The 19,132-nt window shown below is 40.6% G+C and overlaps 1 protein-coding gene across 3 annotated transcripts in view; it reads right to left on the minus strand.

The window, feature by feature from the left end:
* Positions 1-2,939: 2,939 nt before the first annotated feature.
* The window catches only part of sept8 (Septin-8), a 59,942-nt gene continuing 43,749 nt past the window's right edge, over positions 2,940-19,132 (minus strand). For 2 of the 3 annotated variants that reach the window (XM_014197988.3, XM_014197990.3), the window contains exons 6-10: positions 18,825-18,921; positions 14,533-14,701; positions 13,368-13,500; positions 11,217-11,386; positions 2,940-5,067 (exon numbers count right to left, since the gene is read on the minus strand). In XM_014197988.3, the coding sequence (XP_014053463.1) occupies positions 4,905-5,067; positions 11,217-11,386; positions 13,368-13,500; positions 14,533-14,701; positions 18,825-18,921 (732 nt within the window). In that variant the 3' untranslated portion in view covers positions 2,940-4,904. Of the gene's footprint in view, positions 5,068-7,914; positions 9,266-11,216; positions 11,387-13,367; positions 13,501-14,532; positions 14,702-18,824; positions 18,922-19,132 lie in introns of those variants that run through there. The other variant, XM_014197989.3, reaches the window with a different exon arrangement.

Here is a 19,132-nt window from a genome sequence, read left to right on the forward strand (position 1 = left end):
GCTAGATGAGTGCTTAACGCCATCTGTTAAGCATGGTGGAGGCAATGTGATGGTCTGGGGTGCTTTGGTGGTGGTAAAGTGGGAGATTTGTACAGGGTAAAAAGGATCTTGAAGAAGGAAGGCTATCACTCCATTTTGCAACGCCATGCCATACCCTGTGGACGGCACTTAATTGGAGCCAATTTCCTCCTACAACAGGACAATGACCCAAAGCACAGCTCCAACATATGCAAGAACTATTTAGGGAAGAAGCAGTCAGCTGGTATTCTGTCTATAATGGAGTGGCCTGCACAGTCACCGGATCTCAACCTTATTGAGCTGTTGTGGGAGCAGCTTGACCGCATGGTACGTAAGAAGTGCCCATCAAGTCAATTCAACGTGTGGGAGGTGCTTCAGGAAGCATGGGGTGAAATCTCTTCAGATTACCTCAACAAATTGACAACTAGAATGCCAAAGGTCTGCAAGGCTGTAATTGCTGCAAATGGAGGATTCTTTGACGAAAGCAAAGTTAAAAAGACCCTATTATTATTTCAATTAAAAATCATTACTTATAACCTTGTTAACATCTTGACTATATTTCCTATTCATTTTGCAACTCATTTCATGTATGTTTTCCTGGAAAACAAGGACATTTCTAAGTGACCCCAAACTTTTGAGCGTAAGTGTATATATTGTCTTATCAAATTCAAGGCTGACCTCAACTACTACAACTTATCCGTGTCAGCTGTGTTTTGTGAGGATATCCAGAGATGAGCGTGGGAAGAAGACCTATTCACCGAAAGTACTGACTGTCATGTAAAGCCATGTTATCCATGGGAAATATGCATTGTCAGCATTTCTGCAAAAGTGGTATTAGGCCTACTTGTTTTGTGGTATCACTGATCCATGCCATGTCTGTAGATGGTCCAATGATTTCCATCCTATGCAGTAGCCTAACACTCAACATTTCTATGCTTGCATCTAAGCCTAAGCAGTTGTTTGCTGCAGTTGTTTTGTGTTGTATTCCTGTGAATCTAAATAATACAAAATGGTTGTAATTTCAGAATAGTGATTGAGGGAGAACAACCAAAGCAGGTAAGCATAGCCTACTGCCCACAGTAGGCCCCTTTATAATGTAAAGTCCCCATTTTCTGCACTCTCAAGAGACTGCTGAAGGAAAACAACCTGATTAGGTTTCATTGTTTGAAAACAAAGCTCAGAATAATAACTTGATTTCATGCACATACAAAAAGTAGCACAAATAATATAATATTATTTGATACTTTTATTACAGTACATTTTGTAAGTCCACTTTCGGTGGAGGCTCGACCGTTTTATATAACGGATCTCGTATCTTTAACCCCGACATGACGAAAAGGTAGGCAGAGTCAAGCGCTGGATTTGGGTTCTCTCTTATTGTGGTGGCTTTATTTGTATTTACTTTTCCCGTGTTTATGCCGTTTTTTTGTGTTTAATTGTCCGTATAAACTGCATGGAATTAAGTATGAGCTATCCTGCAATATTCTACTGACAACATTCCATCTTGTTTGATTTAATCATTTTGCTATGATAAACATGGAAGATTAAAACCTGAACATAAATACGCCTGTTGTCAAAGAATAACATACCTGCATTTCGAAAGGAAGAGCTAGGAAGACTGATTGATTGAAGAAATAGGTAGAATGAGCTCAGCATGCAATAATTAGCTGTAGCTGCGACCAGCTGCTCACTATCTCACCCATATTGTGTGTTCTGTTTTGTGCATAACAAGCCAAAGTAGCTTTGCGCAGAACTTAGAGTTCTTTAAAATTGTAAAAATTTGAAATGTTTTTGTACACCGCGCACAAAAAAAGCAGAAAATGGCGTGCGTTGTTTACAAAAATATAACATGTATTTCTCGATTTCCTGTATTCAATCCATCAATGGAGCGCATTATGAGCTTGTAGCTACACTGTTGACAAATCACTTCGGACCTTATCCACAATCCATTCAGTGGGTATATTCTGTTCAGAAATCAGGTGTTTAGAATTGTGTATTCACTCTATCCAAATTTGAAATTTCCAGCTTGGGACAAGTGACAACATTAACCTTCTGCGAGGAAGAAACAAATACTAGTGCTATTTTTGATTGGACACTGTAGCCTAATACATTTCAGACAGGGTTTTGTTTTGTTACAAAGTATTTATGATGTGGATTTTCAATGTAGCCTATAATTTTTTGAAATCTTCAATTGTGTTTAGCAACTATGTGACGCATATCATAATTTCATTGTAAATGTCATGGCCTGTAACACTAAACAGTGTGTACGTCTCAGGTGGTGGAGAAGCCTGGCCAGAACCACGGTCACGATGAAGAACCCAGGAGCTTCAGAGAAGCAACGTTTTGATGGCTTTATTGGAGGGTGCACTGGTCAGGGAGAGGCGCTGCTGTAAAGTGCCAGTCTTTAAGATTAGACCCATTCAGGTATATAGGCTGCTATCTTGACTGAGCCTAATGTTTGACACAGTCGGACACATCCACCACACACCTCTGTAAAGGTTCTGACCTTTTGATTCTTTCCACTGCACCGTGTAGTGACATTACACCATTCCAACTCCTAGATGTGATTCTGTGGCTGGGTGAAATGTGCAGACTGTTCAACTTCTGTCAGTAAACATTTGCTCATGGAGTCTGTGTTCTGAATAGACTGCTAGCAACATTGAAGGTATGCATCTCTTCTCTGTTCTTCACAATAAATCACAGCCTACATTCTGCTGAACTATAGAGGTACCAAATCACCTTCTGTCTTCTGTTTCAGCCCCAGCCCAAATACCTGAAGTGTATCTTCTCCACAAAAATCTACAAGGAGGATGAGGTGGGATTTTTTATCTCTTGTAAGTTTAACATCAAAACATAATTTAATGTAGTGAACACAAAGCAAGTGTATTCTTTCTTATAATCAATCAAAATACAACACAATGTTTGTTTAGTACAATACGTTTATTGGCTTCCTTGCTGCTGTCTGTTGAAGCAGGTGATTGGGGCAGTCAAGGACCTTGTTGTGCAGAGCGGATGCAACTTTTCAATAGCTGAGATTCTTTGCATGGAGAGGATTATACTAGATGAGCTGAACTGGAACCTGTACGCCACGACACCAATCGACTTCCTTTGCATGGTAAGTAGCCGTTAAAACGTCCTCGCTGCTTTGACGGGCTCACACAGCAGTAGAAAAGCACAAGGGACACACACACTTCATCTCGTCAAAAATGTCCATTGTTAACTTCTCCCCCCCTTGGAGTATTGGTCCTATAAATTGTGCATTGATTTGACTTGTGCCCCCCTGTGATGTCTATGTCCACACTTGACACCATTGGAAAGCTGTCATCTAAAACATGGGGATTAAGTGCTCTGTAGATCATATATCAGGCCAAGGCACTTATCTGACTGTAAAGTAGAACCCTGGTAGCTAACAAAGGGAGAGCCATTTGATATAGAATTTGTCTAACCCACTCCCAAGTACAATCTTAACAAAACGCATAACCTAGATCAGTGGTATTCAAACTTTTTCAGCGGGAACCCCATTTATTTCAGCTAGATTTTCTAGGAACCCCATTTTTTTTCTCTAAGAATTACTTGCAAACCCACCCCAAATCTAATGACACAACCTTAAAATCGGTATATTCCGATTTTTACATCAACAAATAACCTTTAATTCATTACATTTCATCTCTTATCAAAATGAAAAGAAACCAATAAATATATTTACTAAATAAAATAGCATTTTCCTAATTATCTTTCTCAAAAACATTTGTATATTGTCCCATACAATAATCTGTACTCTTCAATTTCTGTTCCAAAAAAATATATATCATAATTTTGGCAACCCCACTGCAGTTCCCCCTGGGGTCGCGACCTAGACTTCGAATACCACTGGCCTAGATGAACTGGAATATTACCATGCGGTCAGGTATGCACATTTAGTGTAGTTAAATTCCATGCTGTATAGTTTCAGATTTGGCACACTGGAGTTTGACTTCTTGGAAAGAGTCATACTTCATACTACACACTACAAACTGGAAGTCAAATAAGCGTTAAATATGAATTGCACTATCAGACATATTTCATCCTTTAGTAATAGTTATTTCCATCTTAAATCTCTCTTTGTTTTAATGTAAGACGTCTCTGCAATGTCATCTTCATAAACAACAACCATTGGCCAAAACACTCTGGAATAGAATTCTGTCTGTGTGAATTAGTGTTTAGTGTTGAATCAAACCAGGGCCAAAGGAAAAATGTCCTCAAATTATAACATAACATTGCGCTGAATACTAAAATATTTCAGAGGTTGATGAACACCAGTTAGTTGTGTGTAGATTATAGTGTAATCCATAAAAACTATTCCATATTGTCCTAGCTCACAATAGGTAATATTATTACAAAATACAAAAAGTATTGTAGAATTTAAAAAAAGAAACATGATACATAAAACAAATTCTAGTAAAATACAAATAAATTTCCTCTTAATACTTTTCAAATAAATACTTTCCAACAATAAGTATTTCACAATTACATTCCCCTGAAAATGTACCTTGCATTGAACTTAAATAAAGTGTATGCAACCAATAAAATTTGATTTGGTGTAGTCATGTCTCCATTGTCTTTCAAACAACAATGGGTACTATCTATAGGGATATTGGCACATACTTTCCACCATAACACATTTGGGGGGGGGGGGGGGGTACTAAGATTGCAATGTAATATGGGAATGGCTGGTGAAGGGAAGAAGTGGAAAATTGTCCATGATCGATATGAATTTGTGATGATTGAATGAATTAAACGGTGGGTGGATATGTAACAATTTTGGTCTCCATTTTTCTGTATGATTGAAGTTCCATGCCCTGTTGATCTCTAGTCATCCCCACCTTCCCACACTTGGTTGATGAGACTCAGAAGAGGCCTTGCTTCCAGGTGGCATTGTGGACCAGGCAGGTGCAGCACTGTATGGCCTGCCACCAGCTGTCGCATTTCAAAGGCTCCACACTGGCCTTGGCCATCATTACCTTGGAGTTGGAGAGACTCACCCCAGACTGGTTCTCCGTCTTCACCAATCTGCTGACGAAAACACAGGTAAGACACGCAACGCCTCTCTTTGCCGCTATCACCACCCCTCACACTGTTCAAAACGCTTGAGACTGTTTGGTGTTGTGCTTTGGTGTTTGCTGTGTAATTATTTGACCAAGTTGGTGCTCATGTAAGTAAATATTAGGAAAGTATGTTAGAGGTAAAGTATTTATACAGTACCAGTCAAAAGTTTGGACACACCTACTCATTCAAGGGTTTTTCTTTATTTTTACTATTTTCTACATTGTAGAATAGTAGTGAAGACATAAACTATGAAATAACACATATGGAATCATGTAGTAACCAAGAAAGTGTTAAACAAATCAAAATATATTTCAGATTCTTCAAAGTAGCCACCCTTTGCCTTGATGACAGCTTGGCATTCTCTCAACCAGCTTCATGAGATAGTCACCGGGAAGGCATTTCAATGAACAGGTGTGCCTTATTAAAAGTTAATATCTGGAATTTATTTCCTACTTAATGCGTTTGAGCCAATCAGTTGTGTTGTGACAAGGTAGGGGTGGTAAACAGAAAATAGCCATATTTGGTAAAAGACCAACTCCATATTATGTCAAGAACAGCTCAAATAAGCAAAGAGAAATGACAGTCCATCATTACTTTAAGACATGAAGGTCAGTCAATCTGCAAAATGTCAAGAACTTTGAAAGTTTCTTCAAGTGCAGTCGCAAAAACCATCAAGCGCTGTGATGAAACTGGCTCTCATGAGGACCGCCACAGGAAATGAAGACCCAGAGTTACCTCTGATGCAGAGGATCAGTTCATTAGTTACCAGCCTTAGATTGCAGCCCAAATAAATGCTTGTTTCTTTTATTTGTTTAACACTTTCTTGGTTACTACATTATTCCAAATGTGTTATTTCATAGTTTATGTCTTCACTACTATTCTACAATGTAGAAAATAGTAAAAATAAAGAAAAACCCTTGAATGAGTAGCTGTGTTCAAACTTTTGACTGGTACTGTGTGTGTGTATATATATTCAGTTCACAATTACACCTTTGTTCTCACTTTATCAATAAGACAGGTCTGTCTATGTTCCTGGTTGGTTCATAACATACTGTATGTCTATCAATTTATTTAATTTTTTACAGTTGAGTTTAAAACATGGAACCCACACACAATTGACTACATCTGTCATAATGTGTTTTCATTTGACGAAATCACTTGTGTGTTTGTTTTTCTGCGCCAGATTCAGAGCATCCACTGCAAGGAGATGGTTGACAAATAATACAGTACCTCACCAGCCTGGAGTTCTCCCTGCCAGCCAAAGCAGTGTACATATTTTAATATGACCAAGCAGCACCAGGATGATGAGGGGGCCTGCAGGGAGACTGGGACTCATGTAGACCGGAAGACACAGACAAGTTCTACGATGGTTTTAGGTGCCTATACAAAGAAGTGTTGGCTCTGGAGGTCAGCGAGGACAACAATACTGAAGTCCCCCCCCGCCAGAATGTCCCCCTGCCCACCCCTCTGTGAGCTAATATCCTGTTGCACTGATAAACTGGTCTGAGTGTATGTGTGGGGGATTGTGTTTATATTTTGGGATTGAGGATACCTTGTCATGAACTTGGAACTGCCTCTTCCTTACCTATTTAGAGCTTTTCATATACAATACTTAGTTTTTGTTTTTACTTCCTTGTACTAAAACATGTTTGTTCTGTTGACCTCCAAGTTATTCACTATAAATGCTTTATTTACAAATGACAATGTGCTGCAAAGACGTTTTATTACTCATTTAAAGGTCGTCACATCTCAGAAGCAATGTGAGGAAGTGTTATAACATGTGCTTCTTTATTTACCACTAGCATTGAAGTGAAGTTTGGGATACAGTGGAGTATTGTAATGCTTTCAACTGTCAAATACATTTTGTTTGTCATTGATGTTACTGTTTTCCAAATTGTGTAAAGATTTCTTCTCTTCGGTCGTTTCTGATAAAGCAGCTTGTTACGGTTTTGTCCCCAGAATCAAGCTATAACAGAGAAACATTACATTTCATGATCACACTTGTTAATGAAAATTATCCATAAGCCATCATCCCTTTCCACCTTATTTTTCCAAACTGGCAAAATAACTGAATTCTATACACATTATGATTATGCAATATAGTCTGCCATTTCAATTGGTCACGTTGGTAAATGGATGACAGAGCTCTGTTCTACTTTGGGTTGGGTTTTGTAATCATGTTTTTGAGTTTGGCCTCAGGAGAAAATAGAATTCCTTTTACAATCCAGTAAATAAATGTTCCCCCTCCCAAATCCAATAAGACATGTACAAAGCATATCTTTCATCCCATCATAATGCAACTTGTGATTTGAAAAGGCAGTAGCTTAAAGCTAATTACATGGAGTTATGCCAACAAAAGCCTTCGGATGAAATTGACATTTGCTCATAAAGGCCTAACAAATAATATTTTTCAAATTAAGAAAGAAACCTTAAATAGGGAAGTACTTTGAGGTTAGCTGGGAGGAGTACAACAGGGTCGTCCTAACTGTCTGGCTGACACTGGCACAGCACGAACCTCACCCAGCAGCTGATGGCTCACACCTTGCAGAGGTCAGCATGTGGTGTTGCAGAGTAACTTCCTCTTTCAACCATTGGTCAGGGCCAAAAGGAAAGGTTAAGGTTAAAACCAGAGGGCTAATCTTTACTGCATGGATACCATGAGCTCTCCATTTCTATTGGCCTAAACTTACCTACTGAACAACTCAAAGGGGGTATTGAGCAGGTATGCAAAAACATCAGCAGCTGGCGTCTCTCTCGAACTACACACTAGTTCTCTTAACAATCAAATAAATCACGGGATAGGGACACATCCAAGGCGAGGGCTTGCATTTATTTCCAATAAAAAGTGAGTACATCTTCTAGTCTTTCGATGTAAACATTTCTACTGTAAGTTGTGGCCTCTATTAGACGCTGCATTGTATATGGGTAGTGTAAACTGACTATACTCACGTCAATGGCTTACGGTACATCACAAACATACAGCATTATGTACTTTATCTTATACATTTTAATAAAGCCAAGTAAGCTCAAAATATTCACATACATGTTTCTGGATGAATAAAAAACAGCACCAGTATTTATTGTATATTTTAGGACTAGTTTACTCGATGGTACCTACATATACGTGTTTGCAAAAATATAAATATACAGGTATTGTACTTATATCAGTTTTGTTATTACTATTCATGACTAAGGTCTGGCCTAGTTTGGCACAGAATTCAGACCCCACTCTATAAGGTGTATGGCCACTGTCTAACATCAGATAGCGTAATCAAACGTCTGCACTGGTGTATGGCCACTGTCTAACGCCAGATAGCAGAACACCGGTGTATGGCCACTGTCTAACGCCAGATAGCAGAACACCGGTGTATGGCCACTGTCTAACGCCAGATAGCAGAACACCGGTGTATGGCCACTGTCTAACGCCAGATAGCGCAACACCGGTGTATGGCCACTGTCTAACGCCAGATAGCGCAACACCGGTGTATGGCCACTGTCTAACGCCAGATAGCGGAACACCGGTGTACGGCCACTGTCTAACGCCAGATAGAGGAACACCTGTGTACGGCCACTGTCTAACGCCAGATAGCAGAACACTGGTGTACGGCAACTGTCTAACATCAGATAGTGGAACACCGGTGTATGGCCACTGTCTAACGCCAGATAGCAGAACACTGGTGTATGGTCACTGTCTAACGCCAGATAGCAGAACACTGGTGTACGGCTGGTGGTGAGTTGAGTCCACCTACACTACCAGTAAATGCTTAGCCATTAACATTACATTAACTGACAACATGGGAGAACAAGGTAATACATGTCAGTACCAAAAAGCATTGAATGTTGAAAGTCCATGATTTGTTGTGCCTTCTGTCATAAAATCAGTGATGGTGAGCAAAACAGATCAGTAAGTCTCAAACTAGAAAAATAATAACCAAACAAAATGTAGAAGAAAAAAAAATCATAACATGAATGATCCTAGAAGGGAATGGCCACTCTCAGCGAGTCAGCTCTCTCTCGCTCAATCTCTTCATATCCTGTCCCATCAGCATCTTTGGTCCATGTACACAATGTCATGAAGGAATGTATAAAAACAACAAAAAAACGTTGACGTCGGTATGATGATGGAAGACAAATCCATGGTTGGCTTGGGCCCATACATTAACTGAAAGAAAATGACAAAAAAAATGACAAACAATGACAAAATAAAGTGAACGAACACTGCAGTGAAAAGGCATACCACATTCTTTCAGAAAAATGTCTGACTTCATGAAGGTAAAGTATAATGAAAGTGAAATGAAAGAATAGAGAAAATAAGTGGATTGTCCCTCAGAATCATAACTTCAGTACAGCAGAATAAATGAAAGAGTGGCAGTTCTCAGAGCTGTCAAGGGAGGGAGCCCTTCAAACCCATTGTGATGTAAAACACTTTTTAATGGCACTGTAAATGTAAAGTTCTAACATAAAAATGGGGTTTCTCAACTAAACATTCCTTTGGCCTACAATAATGTAGTTTAAAAAATCCAAGCACTAACTCTGGAACTATAGAATCTGTCAGACTAACCCCAAAATGAATCAACTGTTTCACTAATATAACTGCCACTGCACATACACTACATGGCCCAAAGTATGCAGACACCTGCTTGTCGAACATCTCATTCCAAAATCTTGGGCATTAATATGGAGTTGGTCTGTCATTTGCTTCTATAACAGCCTCCACTGTTCTGGAAAGGTTTTCCCCTAGATGTGGGGATATGCTTCCATTCAGCAGCAATAGCATTAGTGAGGTCGGGCACTGATGTTGGGCGATTAGTCCTGGCTCGCAGTCGGCATTCCAATTCATCCCAAAGGTGTTCGATGGGGTTGAGGTCAGGGCTCTGTGCAGGCCAGTCAAGTTCTTCTACACCAATCTTGACAAACCACTTCTGTATGGACCTCGCTTTGTGCGCGGGGGCATTGTGATGCTGAAACAGGAAAAGGCCTTTCCCAAACAGAATCATCTAGAATGTCATTGTATGCTGAAGCATTAAGATTTCCCTTTACTGGAACTAAGGGTTCTAGCCCGAACCATGACCAACAGCCCCAGACCATTATTCCTCCTCCACCAAACTGTACAGTTGGCACTATGCATTGGGGCAGGTAGCGTTCTCCTGGCATCCGTCAAATCCAGATTCGTCCATCGGACTGCCAGATGGTGAAGCGTGATTCATCACTCCAGAGAACGCGTTTCCACTGCTCTAGAGTCCAATTGCGGTGAGCTTTACACCACTCCAGCCAACGCTTGACATTGCGCATTGTGAACTTAGGCTTCTGTGCGGCTGCTCACAAAGCTCCCGACAAACAGTTTTGTGCTGACGTTGCTTCCAGAGGCAGTTTGGAACTCGGTAGTCAGTGTTGCAACCGAGGACAGCGGTCCTGTTCTGTGAGCTTGTGTGGCCTATCACTTCTAGGAGGAACAGCTGCTCAGCCGTGAAGTTTCCACTTCACAATAACTAGCAGGACAGAAATTTGACAAACTGACTTGTTGGAAAGGTGGCATCCTATGACCGTGCCAAGTTGAAAGTCACTGAGCTCTTCAGTACGGGCCATTCTACTGCCAATGTTTATCTATGGAGATTGCATGGCTGTGTGCTATATTTTATACACCTGTCAGCAACTGGTGTGGCTGACATAGCCGAATCCATTAATTTGAAAGGATGTCCACATACTTGTATATACAGTCTATTAGGTACACCACAGTGTATTATCCACTACTAGATGTTGTCTGTTGAAGCTAAAACATTTATGTGACTGCCTCAGATAACCTGCAACCAGGACCTGCAAAGTTTAGGTATTTTCCATGTCTGCTCATATTCACATAACTCTATTTCAGTATACAATAAACACCGCACCCTGGTAGGGAACTTAGGGGGAGCAAAGAAGAATACCACATATGATCAGAACATGGACTCAGCCAGCTCTTTACAGCTTCTGCTTCTCACATAGTTTAAGTCAATACACTACTCCCTGCGATCTCAATTCACTCCTCTTGGGGAAAAAGGAAGTGAAAGCTAAACCTAACGTAAGAGAGGGTGAGGTTTGGGAGGAATAGAGGGAGATGAATGGAAAGCACTTACTTTTTTTTGTCCTTGTCCTTCTTGAGTGGCTGGGCTAAGGACAAAGTCTCAGCTGCCACCTTTCTGCGGTTGAAGGCGTTCATTTCCTCCTCCAGGTCTCGCCTCTTCTCCTCCACCTTCCTCTTCTCCTCCTGGTGCATGTGCTTCAGCTGCTCAAACTTGTTGTGTAACTGATAGCAGCAGAAAGAGATGCTATCAGGCCAAGAGCTAAAACTTGATCCACAATCCAATCACATATTGAAAGTTCTACACAGGTATTAACATGCATTGTTACATTTGACTATGTGTACAGTGCCTTCAGAAAGTATTCACACCCCTTGACTTTTTCCACATTTTCCTTTGATACTAAGTGTGATTAAAATGGATTGAATTGACTTTTATCAACGATCTAGACAAAACTCTAATGTCAAATTGGAAGAAAAATTCGAACTTTTTTATTTTTTATTATTAGAAAATAAAACACTCATATCTTGATTAGATACGTATTCAACCTCCTGAGTCAAGACATGTTAGAATCACATTTGACTGCAATTACAGCTGTAAGTCTTTCTCGGTAAGTCTTTAAGAGCTTTGCTCCCCTGGATTGTACAATATTTGCCCATTATGCTTTAAAAAATGATTCATGCTCTGTCAAGTTGGTTGTTGATCATTGCTAGAAAACCAATTTCAAGTCTTGCCATAGATTTTCAAGACGATTTAAGTCAAAACTAACTAGGCCACTCAGGAACATTCAATGTCATCTTGGTAAGCAACTCCAAGCAAAACTAACTTGGCCTTGTGTTTTAGGTTATTGTCCAGCTGAAAGGTAAATTTGTCTCCCAGTGTCTGTTGGAAAGCAGACTGAACAAGGTTTTCCTCTAGGATTTTGCCTGTGATTAGCCCTTTTCCATTTATTTTAATCCTTAAAAAAAAAATCCCTTGTCCTTGCCGATGACAAGCATACACATAACATGATGCAGCCACCTACATGCTTGAAAATATGAAGATTGGTACTCAGTGACGTGTTGTATTTTTTTAATTTAACCTTTATTTAACTAGGAAAGTCAGTTAAGATAACATTTCTATTTACAATGACGGCCCTCCGGGGATCAGTGGCTGCCTTGTTTATGGCGACAGAATTTTACCTTGTCAGCTCGGGGACTTGATCAGCAGCCTTTCGCTTACTGGCCCAATGCTCTAACCACTTGGCTACCTGCCACCCCTAAGAGTGAGTCCATGCAACTTATGTGACTTGTTAAGCACATTTTTACTCCTGAACTTATTTATGCCTTGCCAAAACAATAGGGTTGAATACTTATTGATTCGTACATTTCAGCTTTTCATTTTTTATTAATTTATAAACATTTCTAAAAACACAATTCCACTTTGACGTTATGGGATATTGTGTGTAGATCAGTGACAACAAATCTCAATTTAATCAATTTCAAATTCAGGCTGTAACACAACAAAATGTGGAAAAAGTCAAGAGGTGTTAATACTTTCTGAAGGCAATGTAGGTTTCAATGTCAAGCTCACCTTATCTACATGTAACTGACAAAATAAAGGATACACCAACATAAAGTCTCTTAATAGGACATTTGGCCACCATAAGCCAGAACAGCTTCAATGTATTTTACCATACATTCTACAAGTGTCTGGAACTCTATTGGAGGAATTCTTACATAAGAAATGCCATCATTTTTGTTTTTGTTGATGGTGGTCTCAGCTGCCGCTGTCTCAGGCGCCCCTCCAGTATCTCACATAAGTGTTCAATTGGTTTGAGATCTGGTGACTGAGATGTCCATGGCATATGGTTTACATCGTTTTCATGCTCATCAAACCATTCAGTGACCACTCGTGCCCTGTGGATGGGGGCATAGCCATGATAGCCAAAATAATGGCCTGCCCATCATTTTTATACATGACCCTAAGCATGATGGCATGTTAATTACTTAACTCAGGAACCACACCTGTGTGGAAGCACCTGCTTTCAATATACTTTGTATCCCTCATTTACTGCCAAAATAATGTTCCCATTAATTTGGCAGTTACCTATACGCACACCACTGACATATTTACAGTATGTGGAACTGAATCCTCAATAAGACAGCAAACCCATTTCCTGAAATACTTCACCCCCCACAATCCCCCATTCCCAGCCAGCAGCCTCACCTCTCTCTCCTTCTCTTTCAGCTCTGCCTCAGTCTCCTTCACTTTGCTGACAAACATCTGTCGCATCTCCTCCTCTTTCTTCTGCAGGTCTCCCATGAACTCTTTCCTCTTGGCCTCATAGGTCTCCTGGAGACTGTGGACGGGGCAGAGAGAGAAAGAGAAATGGATTACTACATCTGAGCCTAACTACAGTACACCTCTGACTAACACAGGGTTTAAATCATTCACAGAAAGAACATCTTTACATGCTGAACTCTGAGATTAAATTGGTCCGCTTCCCCAGTAACATATGACTAGCTTGATTGTTAATTTCATAGACAAACTGAAATGGTCCACCCACACAAACAGTGTGGTGAAGAAGGCGCAACAGCGCCTCTTCAACCTCATGAGGCTGAAGAAATTTGGCTTGTCACCCAAAACCCTAACAAACTTTTACAGATGCACAATCGAGAGCAACCTGTCAGGCTGTATCACCGCCTGGTACGGAAACTGCACCACCATCAACCACAAGGCTCTCCAGAGGATGGTGAGGTCTACACAACGCATCACCGGGGGCAAACTACCTGTCCTCCATGACACCTACAGCACCCGATGTCACAGGAAGTCCAAAAAAATCATCAAGGACAACAACCACCCGAGCCACTGCCTGTTCACACTGTTACCATCCAGAAGGCGAGGTCAGTACAGGTGCATCAAAGCTGGGATTGAGAGATTGAAAAACAGCTTCCATCTCAAGGCCATCAGACTGCTAAACATGAATCACTATCTCAGAGAGGCTGCTGCCTACATTGAGACCCAATCACTGGACACTTTAATAAATGGATCACTAGTCACTTTAAACAATGCCACTTTAATAATGTTTACATATCTTACATTACTCATATCACATGTATATACTGTATTTTATACCATCTATTACATCTTGCCTATGCCGCTCGGCCATCGCTCATCCATATTCTTATATGTACATATTCTCATTCACCCCTTTAGATTTGTGTGTATTAGGTAGATGTTGGGGAATTGTTAGATATTACTGCACTGTCAGAACTAGAAGTACAAGCATTTCGCTACACTCGCATTAACATCTGCTAACCATGTGTATGTGACCAATAACATTTGATTTGATTTTTGTTTGTGTGTTCTGTTCTCAGCCTTGCTGCCTCACCTGAACGGCTGACAGTCGGGGTCTGTATCTGTGAATCCCATCTCCTCCAGTTTGCAGCGGCGGTAGAGCTCGTAGTGTCTGGCGTGAGTCTGCTCTCTCAGATCCTCCATGTTCACCCTGATCAGCATCTCACGCAGCTTCACAAAGTCACAGTGGCTCTCGTTCTCCACTGGACGGGACAGCACAGAGACAATACAATGTCAATGAGCCCATGTTACTAATATCTTTCGGGGACACATGGCTCTTGACCTTCGCCTCTCCCGAATCTGTACGGGAGTTGCAGCGATAAGACAAGACTGTAACTACCAATTGGATACCACGAAATATATATATTTGTTTTTATTAATGTCTCGCGGGCCGGATTGAAGTGCCCGGCGGGCTGTAATTGCCCCCCCCCCCCCCCCCCCCCTTTGAGCTAGAGGGTAGTGTACATTAAGTATTACACTTCTGGACTTATGTTCCACTAACTCTCTGAGAAAAAGCTCTCTCATGCATCCCATCGTGTGGACTGGAACAGGAAGCATTTCCTGCTTTTTGACTGACATAAGTGGGGAAGAACTTGCCCTGGAAAAGACCAGACGGAGCACATGGGCTACAGTGGTATACTGTAGGATATAGTGGAACTAAATATCAACCCCAGCTGTGAGCGCTGTGCTGGATGTAAGTATGCTGTTAAAAATAGTGCCAATTAGCGAGGCATTTCACGCGGAACATGATTACCTTCCACATGATAGCCACTACACCGTGAGGGTAAAACATCCTTCAGTAAACAGAGACTGAAAATAGTGTTTGAGGAAGAAATGACACACAAACAAATGAACTCAACTTTCAAGTATTTGAGGAGGAAAAATGGTTGATGACATCTGGCATCGAACAACCTCTCTGGTAAACTCTCCCCGCTGAGATCTGAGGTGATGACCCCTGCCCAAAGCCCCCAGAAACCCTGAGCCGCCAGGGCAGGGGATTCACACATTACACACACTCTGTGTACAGAAATAGCTGGGAGGGAAGAAATACCAGCGTTCTGCTATCTGTCATAGTCGTCTGGGCGTCACAAAAAAACAGCAGTGCGATCCTGGGGTGAGATTAGTAAAAGCCCTCAAAAATGTCCTTTCTCTGTTTCTGGGTTATAATAACCCACACATGACTTAGGAAAACTGTTTTGATTGTTTTCCTATGGGGTAGGGGATTCGGACTAAAACTGACTTTATCTTAGCGACGGAGATTCAATCAAGTAAACACAACATAACATGATTTCGACACCCACCATCTCATATACGATTAGCATTCCTGAAACATTTTGTTCGAATATTATTTGATAATTTAAGTTAATTGATTGCTCCTGAATTGGCCATTTTAATTTAAAGGATTCAGATAATATTCAATAAATATAGTACCAATATCCAAATTGGACCAAACTTCTTCCTACCAATGAGTAAGACATCAGAATACATTGTTTTCTTTTTGGGGGGGTCAAAAGCCACCCATGGACCAGACCCTCCACACCAACAACCAGTATACAGTATCAGTTCTCCATGTTTGACAAGTAGAATTAAGCTGTGGCTTGGAGTATTGCATCTCCCTGCTATGTAATGTATTCCCTGTGAATCTGGTGATGTTCTTTTCCCCTGTTCAGGGAATTAATAATTGAAGTCGCTTGCATTATTTATCATAAAGTACCTTAAAACTTAGATTAATAGCCCCGGCGTTGCCTAAATCACTGAACACAACAGGGGCTTATTAGAGACAGGCTTCTATTTAAGCTTGGCGTCTATTTCCTTAATGCACACAGCTTTTGCTCATTTGCATAGTTAACTGTTCAATTCCAGCATTTTAATCAATTTCTTCTTTACACACTGTCACGTTTCTTTTGTCTTAGCATGCCTCCATTTCAGAATAATACATTTTTTCCCTTGACAGAATAATTATTCTCCTCTGACATGTTCAGCGATCTTTCTTTCGCTACTAGAGGTCGAACTAACAATTTCTCTGGGTCTGTACTCCCAAAGTTGACTGTTTTTGTGCTTGCTGTTAGCAACCAATGGCTAGCTTTTTCTTACTGGTTAGTGCTATGCGGGATCCTTGGGACATCCCTACCCCCCCATTTTGAAGTTGAAAATGTAAATGGTTAGGTAAGAGTTAAGGTTAGGTTTAGGGTAGGGACGTCCCAAGGATCCCGGATAGCAAGGACCATTTCTTACTGGCGATAAAAACCAACGGATGATAGCCATAATATTTCTGTCATTATTATTATTTATTACATTAAATAATTCAGTAAACACCTCATAAACAATTCATGGTAACTTCATAAACATTTCATTTAGACTGTGTTTATTTGAAACAGGATTTTATTTTCTGAAACATGTGTCTATTCAAAGGGACACTTTAGGCGGCTATTTGAGCAGCAGCGTTTAATTGAAGTTTTACGGTAATTAGAAAGAACCAGGTTTTAATCACTAGATGCCGCTGTCCTGCTATACCGCCACACTCGTGTTCATTAAATAGATCACAACATTTCATTTTCAACTTGTAGAAAAGGGTTAGGGTTACAATTCAAGCCAGTCATCCATGAAAGCAATTCAGTTTGTCCTAATAGCAACCTGATGCTTCAACCCAACTCTACTTGAATAATCCAACAAGTGGCCGCTCTCAGCTATCCCTATGCAATTTTCATATGAAGACTTTTCCTACAAGCTCAACACTTTGATGGAGAAATAGGCTTGGGAATAAAATGTTGTGACAACCTTAAAATAATTGATTGCATGGTCTTGAGTTTTTCAATAAAATTATCAGGAAATAGCTCAATATGTTTGGTGATTAGTGACATTTACCATTTAACCCAATACCATTACAATTGCGAAACACTAAACAGTGTGTGTGTGTGTGTGTGTGTGTGTGTGTGTGTGTGTGTGGGGGGGGGGGGGGGGGGGGGACTTTTACCATTGAAGATCATAACATTTAAACCATTAAAACTGCTGTAGCCTAATGGTTTGCTTGTTCACCAGGAATGGCCTAACAGTAACTAATCAATAACTTTTTTGAAGGGAATAAACCACACATGCTTTCATGGAGGACTGGCTTGAATTGAGGATGACACCATTTATTTTCATCATGATCCAAATCTATTGGTTTTCTACCCAAAGTTGCAAAGAAAATGTTGTGATTTATTTAATAAAACACAAGAGACAAGCAAAATAGATAAACGAGTGTGGCGGTATAGCAGGAACATTGACATCTAGTGGTCAAAACCTCTTTATTGGGCCTTCCCTGTGGCTCAGTTGGTAGAGCATGGTGTTTGCAACGCCAGCATGGTGTGTGCAACGCCAGGGTTGTGGGTTCGATTCCCACGGGGGGCCAGTAGAACAAAAAAAAATGCATGAAATTGTATGAAATGTATGCATTCACTACTGTAAGTCGCTCTGGATAAGAGCGTCTGCTAAATGACTAAAATGTAAATGTAAAATGTACTTTCACACTACTTTATGGTAAATAATGCAAGTGATTTTAATTACTAAATTTCAGTGGGGGGGATACATCACCAGATTCACAGGGAACACATTACATAGTAAGGAGAAGCAATACTCCAAGCCGCAGCTTCATACTTGTCAAACAGAGAACTGATACTGTGTACTGGTTGTTGAGGTGGGATTGGCATGGGGTGTGGGTGTACGTGGGTGGCTTTTGACAAAAAATGTATTCCTAATGTCTTACTCATTGGTAGGAAACAGTTGAGTCCAAATCAGATGTGTGCTATATTTATTGAATATTATATGGGTGCATTCGATTAGCCTAATTTCTCTGATATAAAACTAAATTTCAACAAAATAATGTTTCTAGGAATTCTAACTACAGAATTTTTGGGGGAACAATCAGTTGGTGGGCGTCATAGTTTGCTGAAATGACATGGAACGACTGATTGGAATGCTCTCCTACGAGACCGGGTTTATAAATAAAACTAAACCACTGTCCTGGGAGGATTGGGGAATGGAAACAACAGGCACAGGATAATGGAGACCGTTTTGAATCTGAAAACTCCCAGCTGGGTATATTCTACCAGCAGTGCTCTGTGACATAATCTAATTATAACGTTTAGAGTCCCTGTCAACCACAGCTGAACGTCTATAAACAAAGCAAACACAATGTACTGTAGCAGTGTCCCTGTAGTAATACTACCAATAGTGTATTCATCGGCCTATGCCATTTCCCCAACACACTAGGGACTGTCTGAGCAGCAGTTCTCTCCTGAAATAGAAAGAGGAGCCGAGAGGTACAGAAAGAGGAGAGATACTCACCTTGTACTACTCCCCAGGGGTACTGCCTGGCCCTCACCGTTTTGTTTCCCACTTTAACCTCCTCGACGCTCCCCACCACAGCGAAGGGGAGGTGAGCCTGAAAGAGTTCAAAAGGTCAACAGCTCTGACCAGAAGCTGCTTTCAAACAACAATCTGTCTCTCACACAGGTTACACTCCTTCCTTACAGCGTAGTTGTTACGTGAATTAAGTTATCAATGTTCTTAAACCGAACTTCAATTAAACTACTCAGTCTGCCCCCCCCAGAGGGTGTAAGATTCTGGTTGAATGAAGCAGACGGAGAGCCAGC

Source organism: Salmo salar, chromosome 04 (assembly GCF_965601325.2).
Source record: "Salmo salar chromosome 04, fSalSal1, whole genome shotgun sequence".
Taxonomy (NCBI): Eukaryota; Metazoa; Chordata; class Actinopteri; order Salmoniformes; family Salmonidae; genus Salmo; species Salmo salar.